Genomic DNA, 17,241 nt, shown 5'->3' on the forward strand with positions numbered 1-17,241 from the left:
TGCTCCAGTCCACGCTGCTCAGTGAGCAGAGGACGAGGAAGCTGTTTCCTGCTCTGTTTTCCTCTGTTGCGGGCGGGCGCTGCGGGCGGGCGCTGCGGGCGGCGCTGCAAGTACCGGTACCGTCCAAATGCAGTATAGTACCATTTTAAATGCCTCAGTACCGCGGTACCATACTAGTACCGGTATATCGTGCAACACTACAGTGGTCCATTTCAAATAGAAAATAGCTTCACATTCCCTAAACAAAAGGACGGTGGAAGGTGTCAACATGACTATTTTAACAGAGTCTTAGTCAATGGAGAAAAAGTCAGAAGAAGCTGGCTTATGTACTCTAAAAAAGATGGTAGCTTGAACTGCTTCTGCTGCAAACTTTTTTCTAAAAGAGAGTACAAACTGAACAGGGAAGGACTTAAGGACTGGAAAAACGCAAGTCACTTGCTCAAGGTCCATGAGGATAGTCAGGAGCATAATGCTCACATGGCAACATGGAAGGACTTGGAGGTCTGTTTTGCAAAAGGGCTCACAATAGATAAACAAGAGATGGCACTTGCTGAGGCTGAGAGAAAAAGGTGGCGTGACGTTCTACATCGATTGGTGGCAATAATTCAGTCCTTAGCTGAAAGAAACATGGCTTTTAGGGGTTCTACAGACACATTAAATAAACCAGACAATGGAAATTTCCTGAAAGAGGTGGAGCTTATGGCCAAATTTGATCCAGTGATGAAGCAGCATGTCAGTAGGGTGGAAAGTGGAGCTGGCAGTCATGTACATTATCTTGGCAAAACATTCCAAAATGAACTGATAGACTCCATCAGTTCTAAAATAATAGAACACATTGTGACAGAGATCCAAATATCCAAATATTTCTCCATCATTTTAGACTGCACTCCTGATCTGAGTCATAAGGAACAGCTCTCTGTCATAGTCAGGATAGTGTCACAAGAAGACATTCCTCAAGTAAAAGAGCATTTCTTGGGCTTTCTTGTGGCAGAGCAGTCAACAGGAGAACATTTGTCATCTCTAATCCTAAAAAGGCTAGAGGAACTTAATATCCCATTTGAGGACTGCAGAGGCCAGTTCTATGACAACGGCGCTAATATGAAGGGAAAAAATAAAGGTGTTCAGGCAAAGTTGCTTCAGCTGAACTCAAGAGCTTTTTATGTCCCATGTGGTGCCCACACTTTAAATCTGGTAGTAGCTGATGCTGCAAAAAGCTCACCAGATGCCCTTGGCTACTTTGGGCATTTGACAAAGTTATTCAAGCTCTTCTCAGCCTCCACCCATAGGTGGGATGTCCTCTTGAAATATGTGAAAATCACTCTGAAATCATGGGCTGAGACCAGATGGGAAAGCAGGATAAAAAGCATTGAGGCAGTAAGGTATCAGGCTGGGCAAGTCAGAGAGGCTCTTCTGGAGGTGAGGGAAAAAACTGCAGACCCTGTGGTGAGAGTTGAAGCCCAGTCTTTGGCTGAGGAGATTGGATCCTATCGCTTTTGCATTTGTACAGCCATATGGTATGACATTCTCAGCAAGATCCAGCATGTCAGTAAACTGATGCAGTCACCCTCCATGCAGCTTGATGTGGCTGTCGACTTGCTGAAGAAAACCAGAGATTCCCTCACCAGTTACAGAAACACTGGATTTTCTGATGCACAGACAATTGCAAAGAAGATGTGTGAAGAGATGAATGTGGAGGCTGAACTCAAACAAAAGCATTTGAGAACCACAAAAAGGCACTTTGGCTATGAGTCTCCAGATGACCCCATACAAGATGTACTACGAAAAATGGAAACCACATTTTTTTAATGTGGTCGTGGATACTGCCATCTCTTCACTTGATGAGAGATTTCAGAATCTTGGAGAGGTGAATAATACGTTTGGTGTGCTCCTCGATTTCCCCAACTTAGAAGAAGAGGACCTGCTACAGAAGTGTCAAACCCTAAGTACTGCTCTGAGCCAGCCGGACATTGATGGCACAGAACTTGCAAAGGAAATGAAGAATTTCCCACCACTGCCATCAAACAATATGACAAACATGGAACTTTTGACCTTCCTGCATGAGAAGAAGCTGGTAAAGTCTGATAAATTGCCTCAAGTGCTGTCACTTGGGTCAGGACATTTAGGATTTAAGAAATATCTGAACGTTTGAAGTTTAAAAGACATGAGCTCATCAGACGACTGTAGCCTGTTCTTCATCTCCGCTTAAGGCTAGCAGCTTCAGGCTACAGTATTAGCCACTACTAGCATAATACATAATACATGTGGGTAACATAGATCCTAGATTTTGGCAAGGAAAAAAAATGTATGAAATATAAAAGACCACATCTCTGGTTCTGCTTTATGAATTTTGATGCGTTTAAATTGCCTATTGTTGTTCTGAAAATGTTAAAGCAATGAAATACTAAAACAGAGCAATCTGAAAATACAGCAACAGCTTAAAATATAAGTATTAGCTTTTGCACAATTCATTTACTTTTATCACAAGTTTGGTGTATCAAATGCAGATGTTTTTAAGGGGGCGACTGTGTTTCAGTGGGGACAACGGTCATCTCCTAACTGGAGGGTTGGAGGTTCGAATCTCGGTGCCTGCAGTCCACATGTCCAAGTGTCCTTGGCCAAGACGCTGAACCCCCAAGTTGCCCCCGATGGTTAGAGCCATCGGTGTGAGTTGGCACCGCAGATGGCTGCCATGGTTCTGTACTGGAAACAAATTCCTTGTGTGTAACATACTTGGCCAAATAAAGGTGATTATCCTTAAGCAGTGCAGCTCTGTGCATCCCTTGTGTGAACTTTCTTGTGTTTATTGAGCTTTGACCAGCTGGAAAACTGTTCTCCACAAGCACTGCATTTGTAAGGCTTCTCGCCAGTATGGGTCCTCATATGTCCTTTCAGGTCTGTTCTGTGCCCAAACTGCTTGTCACACACACTGCACTTATACGGCTTTTCACCCGTGTGTGTTCTGATGTGCCTTTTCAGTGTTGTCCTGGTAGCAAATTTTCTCTTGCAGTAGGAACACTTAAAGGGCTTTTCCCCAGTATGAACTCGCAGGTGATTTTTGAATGACGAGGAATCTGCAAACTCCTTTCCACAGTCGCTGCATGTGTAAGGTTTTTCACCTGTATGAATTCTCAGGTGCTTTTTCATATTCACACGTGAGCTGAAGCTTTTGTCGCATATGTTGCATTTGTACGGCTTTTCCCCAGTGTGAACCCTAAGATGCAGGTCGAGATTATAACGCCTGTTGAATCCGTTTCCACAAACATTGCATTTGAAAGGCTTCTCAACAGAGTGAATTACCAGATGTTTATTCAAATCCCAACTCTCCCTGAACATTTTTCCACAAGTGTCACATTTGAAAGTCTTTTCAACTGTGTGGGATTTCATATGAAATTTGTAGTTTTTGAAATTAGTCATAACCTTACCACACCGGTCACATGTGTAAGGGTTTTCATTATTCTCAATACTACCACCTGATGTTATATTCTGATCTTTGCATCTCTTGTTTGGTAGTGGGTCAGTACTTCCATATGATGTTGTTTGTCTTTTACGTGGTTCCTTACTTTTTGTAGACTCTGTGTTTCCATCTGTACAGTTCTGATTTCGTGTTGGTGTGGTACTTTGAGTAGAAGTAATTTTCCCATGCTTGTATTTCTTATTTGGAGTCGACATGGTACTTTTGGTTGACGTCTTCTCATCACTGGGTTTCTTAATAGGTGATGACTCAGTACTTTTAGGTGATGTGTTCTCACTGTTACAATTCTTATTTGGTGTTTGGTTTGTACTTCTATTTGCTTTCTCATTCTGTGTTGGCTGGGTGCCTCTAGTTGTTTTCTCATCATTACATCTCTTCTTTGGTGTCATCTCAGTATTTCTAGTTGTTGCAGCCTCTTTGTTACATGTCTCATTTTGTGTTAGCTCAGTACTTCTGGTAGATCTTGTGGTCTTATCATTGCATTTCTCATTTGGTGCTGGCTCAACACTTACAGCTGAATTTGATCTCCCGTCTTGGCTTTTCTTTTTTGGTGTTTGTTCACTATTTCCTTTTGATGTGACACCCTCATGTGGTGTCAGGTTGGTGCCTCTAGCTGATTGTGGGGTCTTATTGTTACTTTTCTTGTTTGGTGTTACCTTGGTGCTTTTCTTTGCTGTTGTGGTTTTATCATTGGGTTTCTCATTCTGTGTTGGCTGAAAACCTCTAGTTGATGTTGTTTCCTCATTGTAGTGTGTCTTCTCTGGTGTCATCTCAGTACTTCTAGTTGTTGTGTTATCCTTGTTACATTTCTCATTTGGTGTTAGCTCAACACTTTCAGTTGTAGTTGGTCTCCCATCTTGGCATTTCTCATTTGGTGAAGACTCTCCATTTCCTTTTGATGCTGTGTTCCCATCATACTTCTCATGTGGTGTCAGCTCAGTGCTTCTAGCTGATGTTGTGTTCGCATCATTATATTGCTTATTAAGTGTTAATTCTGTACTTCTGGTTGATGTTTTATTCTCATTTGTAGGTTTCTCATTTGGTACAGGTTCTGTATTTCCATTTGTCGTTGTGTTCTCATTACATTTCTTATGTGGTGTTGTTTCAGAAGTTGCTGTTGATGTTGTGTTCTCATCATTTTGTTTTTTACTAGGTGTTTGCTCAGTAGTTAAAGCTGATGTTTTTTCATTATCGAGTTTCTCATATGATGCTTGCTCACTACTTGTAGCAGATGTAATGGTTTCATTGTTATATTTCTGCTCGGTACAACTAGTTGATGTGGTATTCCCACTGTTGTTCATCTCATCCAATGTTGGCCCAAATTCTGCAGCTGATGCTGTGTTCTCATCATTGCTTTCCATGTTGGATGCTGACTCAATATATCTACTTGGTGTTGCACTTCCATGATTGGGCACTGTGAGATCTTGGCTCTCAGATGCAGGAGAATTGGGAGAGAAAATCTCCTGGTCACAGTTTGGTGTTGCTACTGCAAAACTCTCCCTGTCAGATTCAGAGAATATATCTTTGCTTGAGATACTGGAATGTGGATCTTTATTTGTTGCACTCTGAGTCTGGTCAGGCTCCAAAGACTGAGACTGGTCACTAGAGACACTTCTCTCACAAGCCAAAGTTAAATTGGAGGCATCAGCCTCCTGGTGCTGTGTAAGCTGCTGTCGTTCCTGACTGATGCATATTTCCTCACGTTCCTGTTTAACCTGTGGAGGATCTGAGTCATCCAAACTGGAGTTTGGCTGCTGGTTACTGTGCTGCTGGTGGTTCAGGAGAACCTCCTGCTCTTTATGGATGGATGTTTGTGGGAGATCTAAAGGAAAGGACACAATGATAAAATGCTGCACATATTTAACCCTATATTTTTATTATCAATTGTGATTAAGCAAATCTAAACTCAAAACTACTGTTTTCCCCTTGACTTTTGTTTCCTCTATAGCTTACTACTTGTTACTGCACTGTAAGTGCTCTGTAGTCATGTTTCTGATCTTCTTATTTCATTTACTTGTTTATATTTTCATTTCATTAATTTTATTCCATGTTAACAATGCTTTATCTTTGTCTTAATTAATTTTATTCTAGTTGTAATGCTTTTCTTTGCCTATGTAAACCATTCTGAATTGCCTCTGTGTATCAAATGTGCTATTTAAAGAAAATTGCTTTGCCTGTAATGAATAGTGCAAATTGGAAACCCGGCCACCCTCCAAACAAAGCCTGGCATATTAGGGATATTAATAGCCTCAGTTTTTATACTTGATACTTTATTTTGGTTATAAATATTATCTAAAATAAAAATTATAATCTTGGGATGTTACAAAGCTACAGTAACCCCAAACCAATCTTAAAAACAACAACAAAGGAAATAAAGACTGTAACCACACTGACATTTTCACATTCCCAATTTTTAGCAGTGCAACATTTTGATCTGTAAAATCTTTCTCAGGCATGTCACCAATATGCAGGCTGTGCTGAACCAGCCAACACTGGAAAACTTATATAATCAACCAATTGATAAATGGACTAAAGGTTGCAGGTCTAGCCAGGTAGTACATTACGGCCTCTGAAGTGTAAAAGGTAAAAAGTAGTAACTCATAAAAGGCATTTCAAAACTGTATTAAGGATAGTATTTATGTAATTGTTTTAGATAATTTCCTCCATTGTTTGTTGTTGATACTGTAGGCAAGGCAGGTGGCCAGGCCTTTGTACCTGCCCTCTAGGGACAGCAGAAGAGGAAGTACTAGTAAAAGTAACAATACCAAAGTATATAAATAGTACTCTGTTACAGAATAAAGTTTTTCATTCAAAATGTTACTTAAGTAAAAGTACAAAACATTAGTATCAAAATATACTTAAAGTACAAAAAATAAAAGTACCCACTATGAAGAATAGCACATCACATTAATGCATCATATTACTGGACTACAGGCCCAGCTATTGATGCATCATTGCTTACATCACACTTAATGTTGCAGCTGGTAAAGGTGGAGCTAATTTTAACTAGCATGCCTTATAAATTTATAATCTAAATTACTGCTGGGTAGTTTGTGAATTTACCACCAGGGATCAATAAAGTCACTCTAGGCTATTTTGTTTGGTTAATCTGATTGTGAAAATAGCCAGTAACTAAAGTTATCAAATACATACAGTAGAGTAAAAACTACAATATTTAGGCCATATCTAAAATGTGGTAAAGTATGAAGTAGCACAACATAAAAATACTCAAGTAAAGCACCTCACATAAGGCATATACCTCAAATTTGTTCTGATGTACTTGAGTAAATGTACTTAGTTACTTAGTACTTAGGCTACTTTCCACCACTGCAGGGTATGACAGAGGTATAGCGTGACTTCCCCAAGTATGAAACGTAGACTAACAATAGGCTATGTAATAGTAGATCTGAATTTTGGTACACACCTCCCTCCGCTATTTTTGAGATTTTACCAACCTGTCTGGTGTAACTTTACATCAGGGGTTAACACGCTTTCCAGTAGTCTGCGTTGACGGGCAAGTTCCGTCTCGTAGTCCTCTATTCTGGTTTCAAAGGCTCCCAGTATCTCTTGAGCAGCCGCAGTCAGTCGATCACAGACAAACCTGCGCATACTTTGGACTGAAGACATCGTTGGGTTAAAACTGTAACACCCCTTCTCGCAGAAACTTCATAAAACTATTTCAGCAAACGCAATAAAACTTGCGTTGCTGGTTTTCTGTTTACTTCCGCATATGGATGTCAAACGAAATAAACGAGCCTACTTTGTCACACTGACACCTAGTGCACTGGAGTGTGCATTGTCGACAAGAACGAGATACTTTATGTTTCCTTCTGGAATAACTGCTGTGAAAACATAAAGCGGAAAGAATAATAACAAACAGTTCTCTTTCTAAATGATTCTCTTAAACCAAAATTCGGGTCAAAATACATTCCTAAAAAAAATCTCATCTCTCTCCTAAGTTTCTATTTTTAAAACAAAATCCTAAATATTTCCAATGAAGATACACACTTCATCTCCCACGTTTCAAACTGATTAATCCGATCTTTTATTTATGATATAGTCATTACTTATTTTCAACCATGTCCTTTCATTATATGTACAAATACGTTTACCTGCATAGAAAATGACTTATTACACTCCACTGAAGTGCCCCATATTCTGCTTTTCATAGATCACGGACCATCAGAACCAGAACAGAAAAGAACACTTTCTAAACCTGCTCTAGTAGGTACCTGCTTTCCAAGTACCATCTGTTCCATGGTTTGCAAATTGACGAGTATTTTTTGCAGGTTTCTTTGAGACAGTAATTATTCCTTCTTTATATACTCTATTAATAATAGCAATAGCATCTATTCTTCTGTATTTAAATGTTTCAACGTGATACAACATATTTTGTCATTATATTTTTTACATTTTTGATTCATGCTCCCAATGGAATCACAGCACTTCCTCCTCATTGGGCTTGTTTGTACTGTATCATATGGTTGAGCTTTTTTCACTAGTTGAACCACCCTTCTTCTATTCTTTGCTGATGTTTTGTTTATCCCACCATGGTACATTATTCTTTAGTTACCTTTACTTCTATAAATTGACTTATTTAATGCACAACCATAGCATTAGAGATATGATAACATAATATTATAAAAATGTGTTGATCTACAGCCACATGGATGAGCTAGACAAAAACAGCTGGATTAATCACCACTTACTTCCACCAGACTCTATATAATGTTACTCCAACATAAAGGGAACACACCTACAAGTGATGGTCGTTAATCTATGGCATGATGTTTACAGAAATAAGGCATTGTTAACACATAGGAGACATTTCCTTTTATAAAACTATTCATGGAAAAACAAACCACAAATGTTAACACAAACAAACAATTATCACTTCAGATGAGCTTTTTTCAGAACTCTACAGTCATTTCAGCTCAAAGGTTCCTCCTGTGTTCAATAAGGTATTTTTCACTGATCTTGCAAACATATGGCCATTCCTCTATGTGCATTCTCATCAATCAAAACCTTATTTGTATAGCACCTTTCAGTATTCATTCAATTCAAACTATTTTACAAAGACAGAAACAATAAATAACAATAATCTCATGTGGTTTTCAAGTTAAAAGCCTCTAACCTGTATGGCTTTTAATGTGATCTTTGAATTCTGCCATCTGACAGATTTCACACAGGTGTTGCAAAGCTACAGATTCTTGGGGGTGTGGATTCTCTTATGCCTTCTCAAACATGACGTGTCCTTGAATCTTCTCCCACAAGTGTAGCAAACATACGGCCTCTCACCTGTGTGGGTTCTTATGTGTCGTATCAAGACACTGCCACGTCTGAAATTTCTCCCACAGGTTTTGCACATAAATGGCCTCTCATCCGTGTGGATTTTTATATGAGCGTTCAGTCCGGATGTTGTCGTAAATTTTTTCCCACAAGTGTTGCAAAAATGTGGCCTCTCACCCGTGTGGACTCTCATATGACCTTTCAGGGTTGATGCGTGAAAGAATGTTTTCCCACAGGTGTTACAACAAAATGTCCTCTCACCTGTGTGGGTTATCATATGCCTTTTCAATGATGATGAGTCAACAAATCTTCTCCCGCAAGCCACACAAAAATATGGCTTCTCACCAGTGTGGCTTCTCAAATGTACAATCAATTTAGACAAATACTTATATGTTTTCCCACAGGTGTTACATTTGACAGCCTTTTTACCAGTATTAGTAATACACTGATTGTTGGGCATGGGAGAGCTGTCACTGTGATGTCTCTCATTTAATGATGGCTCTGCATTTGAAGTTGATACAGAGTCTCCATGGGTGGCTCCTTTATGATCTTGGCTCTCGGGTACATGGGGGTGGAGAGAGAGGAGCTGAAAATCACTGTTTGGTTCTGGCACCACAGAGCTTTTAACTGCCGTGTTCATTACAGACGCTTTCTCTGCTAAACTCATTGTTTCATCAGTATTCATGTGCAGAGTTTGTCTGGTGTCACTTTCCTCATATGTAGTTAATAAAAAGGTATCTGTCCCTTGCCTCTGTTCAAACTGCTCTTCTTCCTGGCTGGTGCAAAATTCCTCTTGTTCCTCTTTAACCTGTGGAGGCTCTGGGTTCTCTTGGGCCAGACTGGAAGTCCTCTCCTGGTTACAGAGCTGATGGTTAGCAAGGACCTCCTGCTCCTCCTTAAAGGTATATTGCTCTGGGACCTCTGGAGGGACAAATGGATACACGAATAAGTTATTGTGGTGAAAAACTAACATCTGAGAAATTAAATTTAGGTTTAATGCACCGGGCTCCTATACAGGTTAGTGTTTAAGACCAGGTTTCACAGACCTAGCCTGTGCAATGTTATGTCGGGTTTCCAAGCGATATCCAGCAGTTTGCGTTGACGAGCGATCTCTTTCTCGTATTCGATGACAGTTGTTTCAAAGAATTTGAATATTTCTTCAGCGGCAGCAGTTAGTCGCTCGCTGACAAACTCTCTCAAACATCGAACTGAAGGCATTGTAGCTGAATTATAGGCGCTAAAAATCTTTTCTAATACTTGCAGCTAACACTACTACCGCCGTGTTTTCTTCCGGTGAATGTTACACTATTAAGTTCCGACAGAGAAAGTCAATCAACTTATCGTTCCGCTTTAAATTGTTAAAAATGTACATTCACGTAATCTTGATTCTAGTTAGGATCGTTTCTATTTTTATTTTATATCTTTATCACTTTTACTTTATTGTTGTAATTTTATACTATTTTAAACTTGATTTTGTGAAGGGGCTGCAGAACCACTGCAGTTTCTCTTTGGACTTAATAAGTTAATCAAAGTGAAGTCTAAATACATACCATGGTAAAAAATAAAAAAAAACCCAGCATTTAAAATTGCAAAATAAAAAAAATGGTCCAGAGGAATAATTCAGAAAATTTGTATAGTATGAAACCCTAAAAGTACTCATATTGCAAAACAGCTCCTATCAGTAATATTTTTATACAAATTTTGATTTTAAATACAAATGCCTTAATGTGTGACATTTTATGTAGAGTAATACCTAGCTGAGGCTCTCCTGTATTTCCAATTTGAAATAATAGTTTATTGGATTCTTTTCAGTAAAGCAGTATCCCATATAGTAACTACTAAAAATGTCAAATAAATGTGGTGGAGTAAAAAAAAATACAGTATTTACCTCTGAAATGTAGGAAAATATAAGTGTAGGCTATGCAACAAAATGAAAATTTTTCAAATACAAATACCAGAATAATAAATGTTTTACCTAACACCAGCTGTGCTGAAACATCAAAACTGCATTTGTGTGGATTCTCATGTGGTGTGCCAAGCTACTGGTACATGCCGCTCCTCACTTTTTTTTTTTTTTACCCTTGTCCTCACCCAAAGGTAAAAAAAAATGCACATGCTGTGCTTAGATAAATGTGTAGAGAATTTATGACGGTGTCCATTTTGAGCAGTTTTGATTACCACTTGGCTAAAAAAAGAACACTTAAAAACATTACTAATCCAGTGAGGTTTGGAACCAAATCACTCAATATATCAACTTTGAGTAAAAAACAAACATTAGGCCTACATCATGGTGGACCAATCACAAACACATGAAAATACAAAATGAAAAGAAACACTGGATGTCATACAGCAACATACAGTAAGTGACTCAGCATTACAAGGTTTCTCAGCCCATCAAATACTTCACAATCCACTCATGTAATTAAGAGTATACAAATTATCAAAAAGAAAAACAGGTCTAGCATTTACATTTATAGAAACTATGCAACAAATGTGAACAAAGATTTTTCTGATATTTGGGAAGTTCCATTTATTTAGACAGGAATACTGATGCAAACAAATATGAGTAATGAACTATTACCTAGAGAGTTGTAGGTATTGCTCGATGGTTTCTTCTGGGTATAATAAGCCATACCTCGCTTCAAATGTATGACTGAAAACAAAACTTTCCCACAAGCTGCAATTATGACTCTTTTGACCTTGAGCCAACAAATCAGAATCTCATATTTTGCAAATACAACACTACTTGTCTCTATGTGAACTTCTGTGCCTTGCCAAATCTGACACTCGGAAGTATTTTTTCCCACAAGTGTTGCAGTGATATCGCTTGTCATCGGTGTGGGCTTTTCCAGTGTGGACTCTCAACTGACTACTAAATCTGAATGCTTCCCCACAAGTTGTACAAGTATATGGCTTTTCACCTGAATGGACTCTTGCATGGACTCTGTACTCACCCCTACGTCGAAACTCTTTGCCACACCATTTACAAGAGTATGGTTTCTCATCTGTGTGAATACGCATATGATTTCTCAGTGTTGATGGCAGACGAAATCCCTTTCCACACATGGTGCAGAGACACGGCTTTTCATCTGTGTGGGTCTTCATGTGGACTGCCAAGGTACCAGTAGATACAAAATTCTTTCCGCATATTTTGCAAGAAAACGGCTTCTCACCTGTGTGGGATCTCATGTGCACCACCAATTTAGGAGAATTTATGAAACTCTTCCCACATGTTTTGCATGAAAACGGTTTCTCGCCTGTGTGGATTTTCATGTGCACCACCAATCTACTAGAATTTATGAAACTCTTCCCACAAGTTTTGCAAAGATACGGCTTCTCGCCTGTGTGAGTTCTCATGTGGATCTTATGTGTGTTTTTAAATCTGAATTCTCTCCCACATATTTTGCAAGAAAACAGCTTCTCACCTGTGTGGATTCTCATGTGCACCACCAAACTACTAGAATATGTGAAACTCTTCCCACAAGTTTTGCAAAAATATGGCTTCTCGCCTGTGTGGATTCTCATGTGGTTCATCAAACTACTAGAAGATGCCAAACTCTTCCCACACGTTTCACAAGAAAACGGCTTCTCGCCTGTGTGGGTTCTCATGTGAACTATAAAACCACTTCTAAATCTGAATTCTCGCTCACATATTTTGCAAGAATATGGTGTCTCACCTGTGTGAACTCTCATATGTATATTTACTTGGTCCTTGCGCTTAAATGTTTTTCCGCAAATGTCACATTGAAATAACTGTTCACCTGTGCAAACATTTGGATTAATCGCTGAAATGGGAGAGATATACGCATTGTTATCGTGAAATGTGCTTTGGTGACAATTCTCCATTGGGTTGGGATCTGTATTTCTAATTGGTCCCGAGTCTACATGCATCCCTCTTTTGTGATCTTGACTCTCAACTACTTGAGATTTATGGTCACTGTTTAGTTCTGCTACTACAGAGCATTTAACTGGTAAGCTGACTACAGACTCTTCCTCTGCTACACTCCTTGTTTTATCAGTATTCATGTACACAATTTGACCTCCTTTCTGGTCACATTCCTCATACGTAGGAGTCAACATGAAGTTATCTGTCTCCTCCTTCAGTTCCGGCAGCTCTTCTTCCTGGCTGGTGGAGAGTTCCTCCTGTTCATCTTTAATATGTGGCAGCTCTGGGTTCTCTGGTTCCAATGTGAAGTCCTTCTCCTGGTTACAGAGGCGCTGGTCAGTGACAACCTCCTCCTCTTCCTTACATTTGGCATGTTGTTGTGGAAGCTCTGGAGGGTCAAATGATTTAGGTTACTAATGTCATAGTAAAAAAAATTAACCATTGTGTCACGCTCAAATTTTCATTACTCAGCCAGGCTTTATAGGTCTGATGGACCCAATGAATTTTAGGGGTTTTTAATTCAATACAATCAAACATTTTATGTTAAAATACTCAACAGATGTTTGCTACATCCCAATTACAAGCAATATAAACAGCATATATGGTTAACATTTGCCCTTTACCTTTGTTAGATCACATTTATGAATTAATGTGTTGCTACTAATTTTTGTTTCAATTATAATCAAGATATTAGAGGGGGGGAAAAAAAATCAACAAATGAAGCAAGATTTTTCATAACTTTAGATTTTTATTTGAAACCTCATTAGAAATGTAACCCATTCAGGTCAGTTTACACAAAACAAGCTGAACACATACAGTAACCATCTCAGTCTACACACATCAGCCCCACTGAACACATACCAACTTATATAACACATGCGGGGCAGAATTTTACTGTGTGTTTGTTGCATATATACTTGTTGCACTTGAAGCATGTATATTGCGTTTTTCTGTCTTTCTGGGGTCCACACACTTTGCAGCGCTTCTTTTTGATTTTGTTGGCCGCAATCTAGAATAATGAAAAGATCAGGAATTTTACTCTTTCTCTCGCAAAGCATGAGTGTCAGACATATACTGCAACAGCATCACACACTTACCTTAGGCTCTGCAAATGGTGGAGCTGGCTGCTGATGGGCTGGTCCTGGGGCTCGTCTTCGTTTTGGAGCTGGCTGATGCTCAATCTCATCCTCTTCTTCAAACTTATTGCCAGACTCTGAATATTCAGAATGTGAGGATCACATTTCTGAACCTCTTCCTCTACATCATCACCAAAAGCTTCTCTCTCTTCCAAAATCAATTCCAAGGCCCTCTGAGCAGAGAATCTTTTGGCCATCTTGATCAGCTGTGATAGCAGTTGTGGTAAGGAACCACACTGGCAAAGCTATATTTATTGTACCTGTCCTGCCCCCAATTTGCAGAGTCTGGGGAGCTGTCTTGTGACCACAAAACAAAGGGCAAGATGTGGAGGGAGTTGAATTATGCAAGACACACTTATATTATCCCCGGGTACAGTGGACCCAAACATCAGGATAATCACCTTTATTTGGCCAAGTATGTTACACAAGGAATTGGTTTCCAGTACAGAACCGAGGCAGCCATCTGCGGCGCCAACGCAACTAATGGCTCTAACCGTCAGGGGCAATGGGGGGTTCAGTGTCTTGCCCAAGGACACTTGGACATGTGGACTGCAGGCACCAAGATTTGAACCTCTGGTTGGGAGGCAACTGCTGTACTCACTAAACCACAGTACCCCCCCACCGCATGACAACAGTAAAAATGGAAACATTTTGAGCTTCATGAACGTAGATGTTAAGGCATAAGTGTTGAACTGAACTGCATACAACTGTACACGTGTACCAATAAAGTAGCCGGTGAGTGTATATTTAACCCAAAAGGGGATAGGGTTATAAAGTGTTACATACCTATCCCGAGGGACTTTATTTCAGGTTTGCAAACTTTTTCCAGTAGTTTTCGCTGACAAGCGATCTCATCCTCACTGTCACTTTCCTCATATTTAGGAATCAACATGAAGGTATCCGTTTCCTGCTTCAGTTCCAGCTGCTCCTGACTGACGGAGAATTCCTCCCGTTCCTCTTTAATGTGTGGGGGCTCTGGGCCCTCTGGGGGCAGACTGAAGTCTCTCTCCTGTTTACAGAGCTGCTGGTCAGTGAGAACCTCTTGGTCGCTGCAGGCATGCTGCTGTGGAAGTTCTGGACGAGAGGTCTCATCTTCGTACTCTGTAGACATCTCCAACTAGCCTACTCTAGCTAGCTAAATTTTCAAGGAACGCAACGAGCACGATAAACTCACCCAAGACACGACAACGCCAACATTAACACAAACCGCAACTGGTTATTTAGTTGTCACTATTAGAGCGAACTGCTACCACAGGGTGTAAAGTCAGTAGTTAAATAAACGCACCGACATCCAAAAAAAAGAAACACATTACGCATTCATGAACCCCAACAACAGCTCTTCCACTTCTTCCCGTTCTCCATCGTCGCTCTTCTTATTCTTTGGTGTTTTACGACGTTTGGTTTCCACAATACCGAACTAGTGCCACCTTCTGGTTGTAATAATTAAAGTTAGTCCTAATCAATGTCCCGTCAGACTATTCGTTTCCAGTTGCACTCAAATACTGAAAGATAAATATTGTACCCTGTCCACTGATAATCCAGTTTTCTCTAACTCTACTATTTTCGCATTTCCACCGTTTATGGTGTGTTCCTGCCTGAGATGATGTGTAGCCTCTGCTTCCTCACTGCTTACAGTGACCTTTGGGATGTTTCCCCATAATGAACAGTGTGTTGTTAAGATGATTTGATTCTCACTGTGTTCCATGTTACTTGCTCTTACCTGTTTTCTCACCAGTTTAGCCCAGTGTAAAGCAACCAGTACCACACACTCAAATAATTTGTGTTTCTGACACAAATCTCTGCCTGGTGACTGGGTACTGGCATTGCTGCATCTGTCTGTGAAAATGTGTACAAATTCAAAATATTTTTTTAATCAGTGCAGCTTCCTAGTACTTTTATCACTAAATTCGAATAGCTAATTCCAATTTGACAATAACCAAAACGGTACAGCAGCCAACATCAGGGTGAAACTTCAGGCCTTACAGTGCCCTAGTGGCCAATTTGTCACCTGTCCAGGTGTCTCCTTTTTCTCCAACGTGCCTATCCAACTGCACTGATTGGCATGAAAGTTTAACAACAGTTTCTCATATTGAAGGATCTGACATAACCTCAGGTGGGAAGCAAGGAAACTGCCAAGTCATTGGAAAGAGGCACTGGTGATGCCTACAGTATAAAGAAGCCAGGAAGGATACAGACTAATCACACTAAATTCTCACTGAGGTAAGGTGACAGATGGTAACTGACAGGCTAAATGATCTTTTGGAAAGTACGGGATCTATCATTTTTCCAAATGTACTTTGACCTTAGAAATCAGTAAAATGAATGGAAGATTTCAGTGTGTGTAAAGGACATGCAGTTCTCAGGCAGCTTCAGTGTGACACCATCACAGATATTTGACCTCATAAAAATAAAATTAATCACAGACATACTGAATTAAAGTAAATGTATAAAGCACTTACAATCGACAGTCTCCAACTTAAGCATTTTTTATACACATTGGACAAAAATCATTTTGCTAAATATATATATAATTTTTTTTTTTTTACACAGTTGTGTTACTTAGCAAGTTGCCACATACAAGTATCATGAAAACACACACACACACACACACAATAGTACTAACCACACACACACAATAGTACTAACCAGTCTAGTGAGCACTTAACAACAGTTGCAGAGAAAGTAAATACAAGACAGAAGAATGCTATGGAACAGTCCTGCACTTCAGTCTTTTTGCTGCAGGACAGACACACTGGTTTGTTTAAAGGCTAGCAGCCTTGCATGTCAACCTATAGACCTGTGCAGTTCATCTTTATAACAACAGGGATATTCCCCATAATGATGATGATGTTGCCTGAAAGAAACCGGTGGCTTAAAAATCTCGTCAAATTTCATTCATAGTTGATCTGCTATTCTAATCACCATATATTATGGCATTGTAATGTTGACAGAAACACATGATATGAGGAATATATTCTACAAAATCATTTAGGCACTAATTAAAGTATGCGCTCCTAACATTTGGGTTGACATTGTTGTAGTTTTAAATCAGACTAAATAACCAGCATTGATAAACACATTAACATTCTGACAACATGATGTAGCACATCATCTACACTTTGTGTGCCAACATCTGAAGCCCTAAACAGCACCACTTATATCAGGTTACTCATCATAAAATACTAAATATAATTGAAAGAAACACTGAAGACAAAAATAGTTTGCATGAAGGTAATATAAGTGACCCAACAGTACTAGAATGATTCTCATCGCTGAGTTCACAATCCACCCATACTCTATAACTGAGATAGTGTATGCAAATGATAATAAAAAAAATTAGGTCAACCATTTACATTTGTAGACACCATATACACTGTGAAGCAAACATTTTCTCAAGATTTGGGAAATGACATTTCAAATAAGTTATGTTACAAACAGAAAAATGTGTAACATCATTA

The 17,241-nt window shown here is 39.4% G+C and overlaps 3 protein-coding genes across 4 annotated transcripts; all 3 read right to left on the reverse strand.

Moving 5' to 3' along the window:
* Positions 1 to 2,696: 2,696 nt before the first annotated feature.
* Positions 2,697 to 7,189, reverse strand: LOC109959080 (zinc finger protein 37-like). Its single transcript, XM_020598184.1, has 2 exons — positions 6,928 to 7,189; positions 2,697 to 5,294 (listed from the first exon to the last, which is right to left on the reverse strand). The coding sequence occupies exons 1-2, from the start codon at positions 7,097 to 7,099 to the stop codon at positions 2,755 to 2,757; spliced, it is 2,712 nt and encodes a 903-aa protein (XP_020453840.1). The 5' UTR covers positions 7,100 to 7,189; the 3' UTR covers positions 2,697 to 2,754.
* A 311-nt stretch (positions 7,190 to 7,500) lies between these two features.
* Positions 7,501 to 10,079, reverse strand: LOC109959085 (zinc finger protein 771-like). The gene is made up of 2 exons (XM_020598194.1): positions 9,808 to 10,079; positions 7,501 to 9,682 (listed from the first exon to the last, which is right to left on the reverse strand). The coding sequence occupies exons 1-2, from the start codon at positions 9,977 to 9,979 to the stop codon at positions 8,673 to 8,675; spliced, it is 1,182 nt and encodes a 393-aa protein (XP_020453850.1). The 5' UTR covers positions 9,980 to 10,079; the 3' UTR covers positions 7,501 to 8,672.
* Positions 10,080 to 11,304: 1,225 nt separating this feature from the next.
* On the reverse strand, positions 11,305 to 15,198 carry LOC109959083 (gastrula zinc finger protein XlCGF57.1-like). Of its 2 annotated transcripts, XM_020598192.1 has the most exons (3): positions 14,570 to 15,159; positions 13,745 to 13,860; positions 13,400 to 13,656 (listed from the first exon to the last, which is right to left on the reverse strand). In XM_020598192.1, the coding sequence occupies exons 1-3, from the start codon at positions 14,892 to 14,894 to the stop codon at positions 13,513 to 13,515; spliced, it is 585 nt and encodes a 194-aa protein (XP_020453848.1). In that variant the 5' UTR covers positions 14,895 to 15,159; the 3' UTR covers positions 13,400 to 13,512. The 2 variants fall into 2 exon arrangements, with proteins under 2 accessions (XP_020453847.1, XP_020453848.1); XM_020598191.1 differs by lacking the exons at positions 13,400 to 13,656; positions 13,745 to 13,860 and adding an exon at positions 11,305 to 13,035 and having other exon boundaries at positions 14,570 to 15,198.
* Between the last annotated feature and the right edge of the window lie 2,043 nt (positions 15,199 to 17,241).

Source organism: Monopterus albus, unplaced genomic scaffold, assembly GCF_001952655.1.
Source record: "Monopterus albus unplaced genomic scaffold, M_albus_1.0 scaffold37.1, whole genome shotgun sequence".
NCBI classification, from domain to species: Eukaryota; Metazoa; Chordata; class Actinopteri; order Synbranchiformes; family Synbranchidae; genus Monopterus; species Monopterus albus.

Excerpts from the sequence above, each read along its gene's own strand:
- LOC109959080 (XM_020598184.1), bottom strand. The coding sequence starts at position 7,099 with ATGTCTTCAGTCCAAAGTATGCGCAGGTTTGTCTGTGATCGACTGACT. Across the intron at positions 5,295-6,927 it reads TGTAAAGTTACACCAGACAG|ATCTCCCACAAACATCCATC; the intron begins GTTGGTAAAATC and ends CCTTTCCTTTAG.
- LOC109959085 (XM_020598194.1), bottom strand. The coding sequence starts at position 9,979 with ATGCCTTCAGTTCGATGTTTGAGAGAGTTTGTCAGCGAGCGACTAACT. Across the intron at positions 9,683-9,807 it reads CATAACATTGCACAGGCTAG|AGGTCCCAGAGCAATATACC; the intron begins GTCTGTGAAACC and ends TTGTCCCTCCAG.
- LOC109959083 (XM_020598191.1), bottom strand. The coding sequence starts at position 14,894 with ATGTCTACAGAGTACGAAGATGAGACCTCTCGTCCAGAACTTCCACAG. Across the intron at positions 13,036-14,569 it reads AATAAAGTCCCTCGGGATAG|AGCTTCCACAACAACATGCC; the intron begins GTATGTAACACT and ends TTGACCCTCCAG.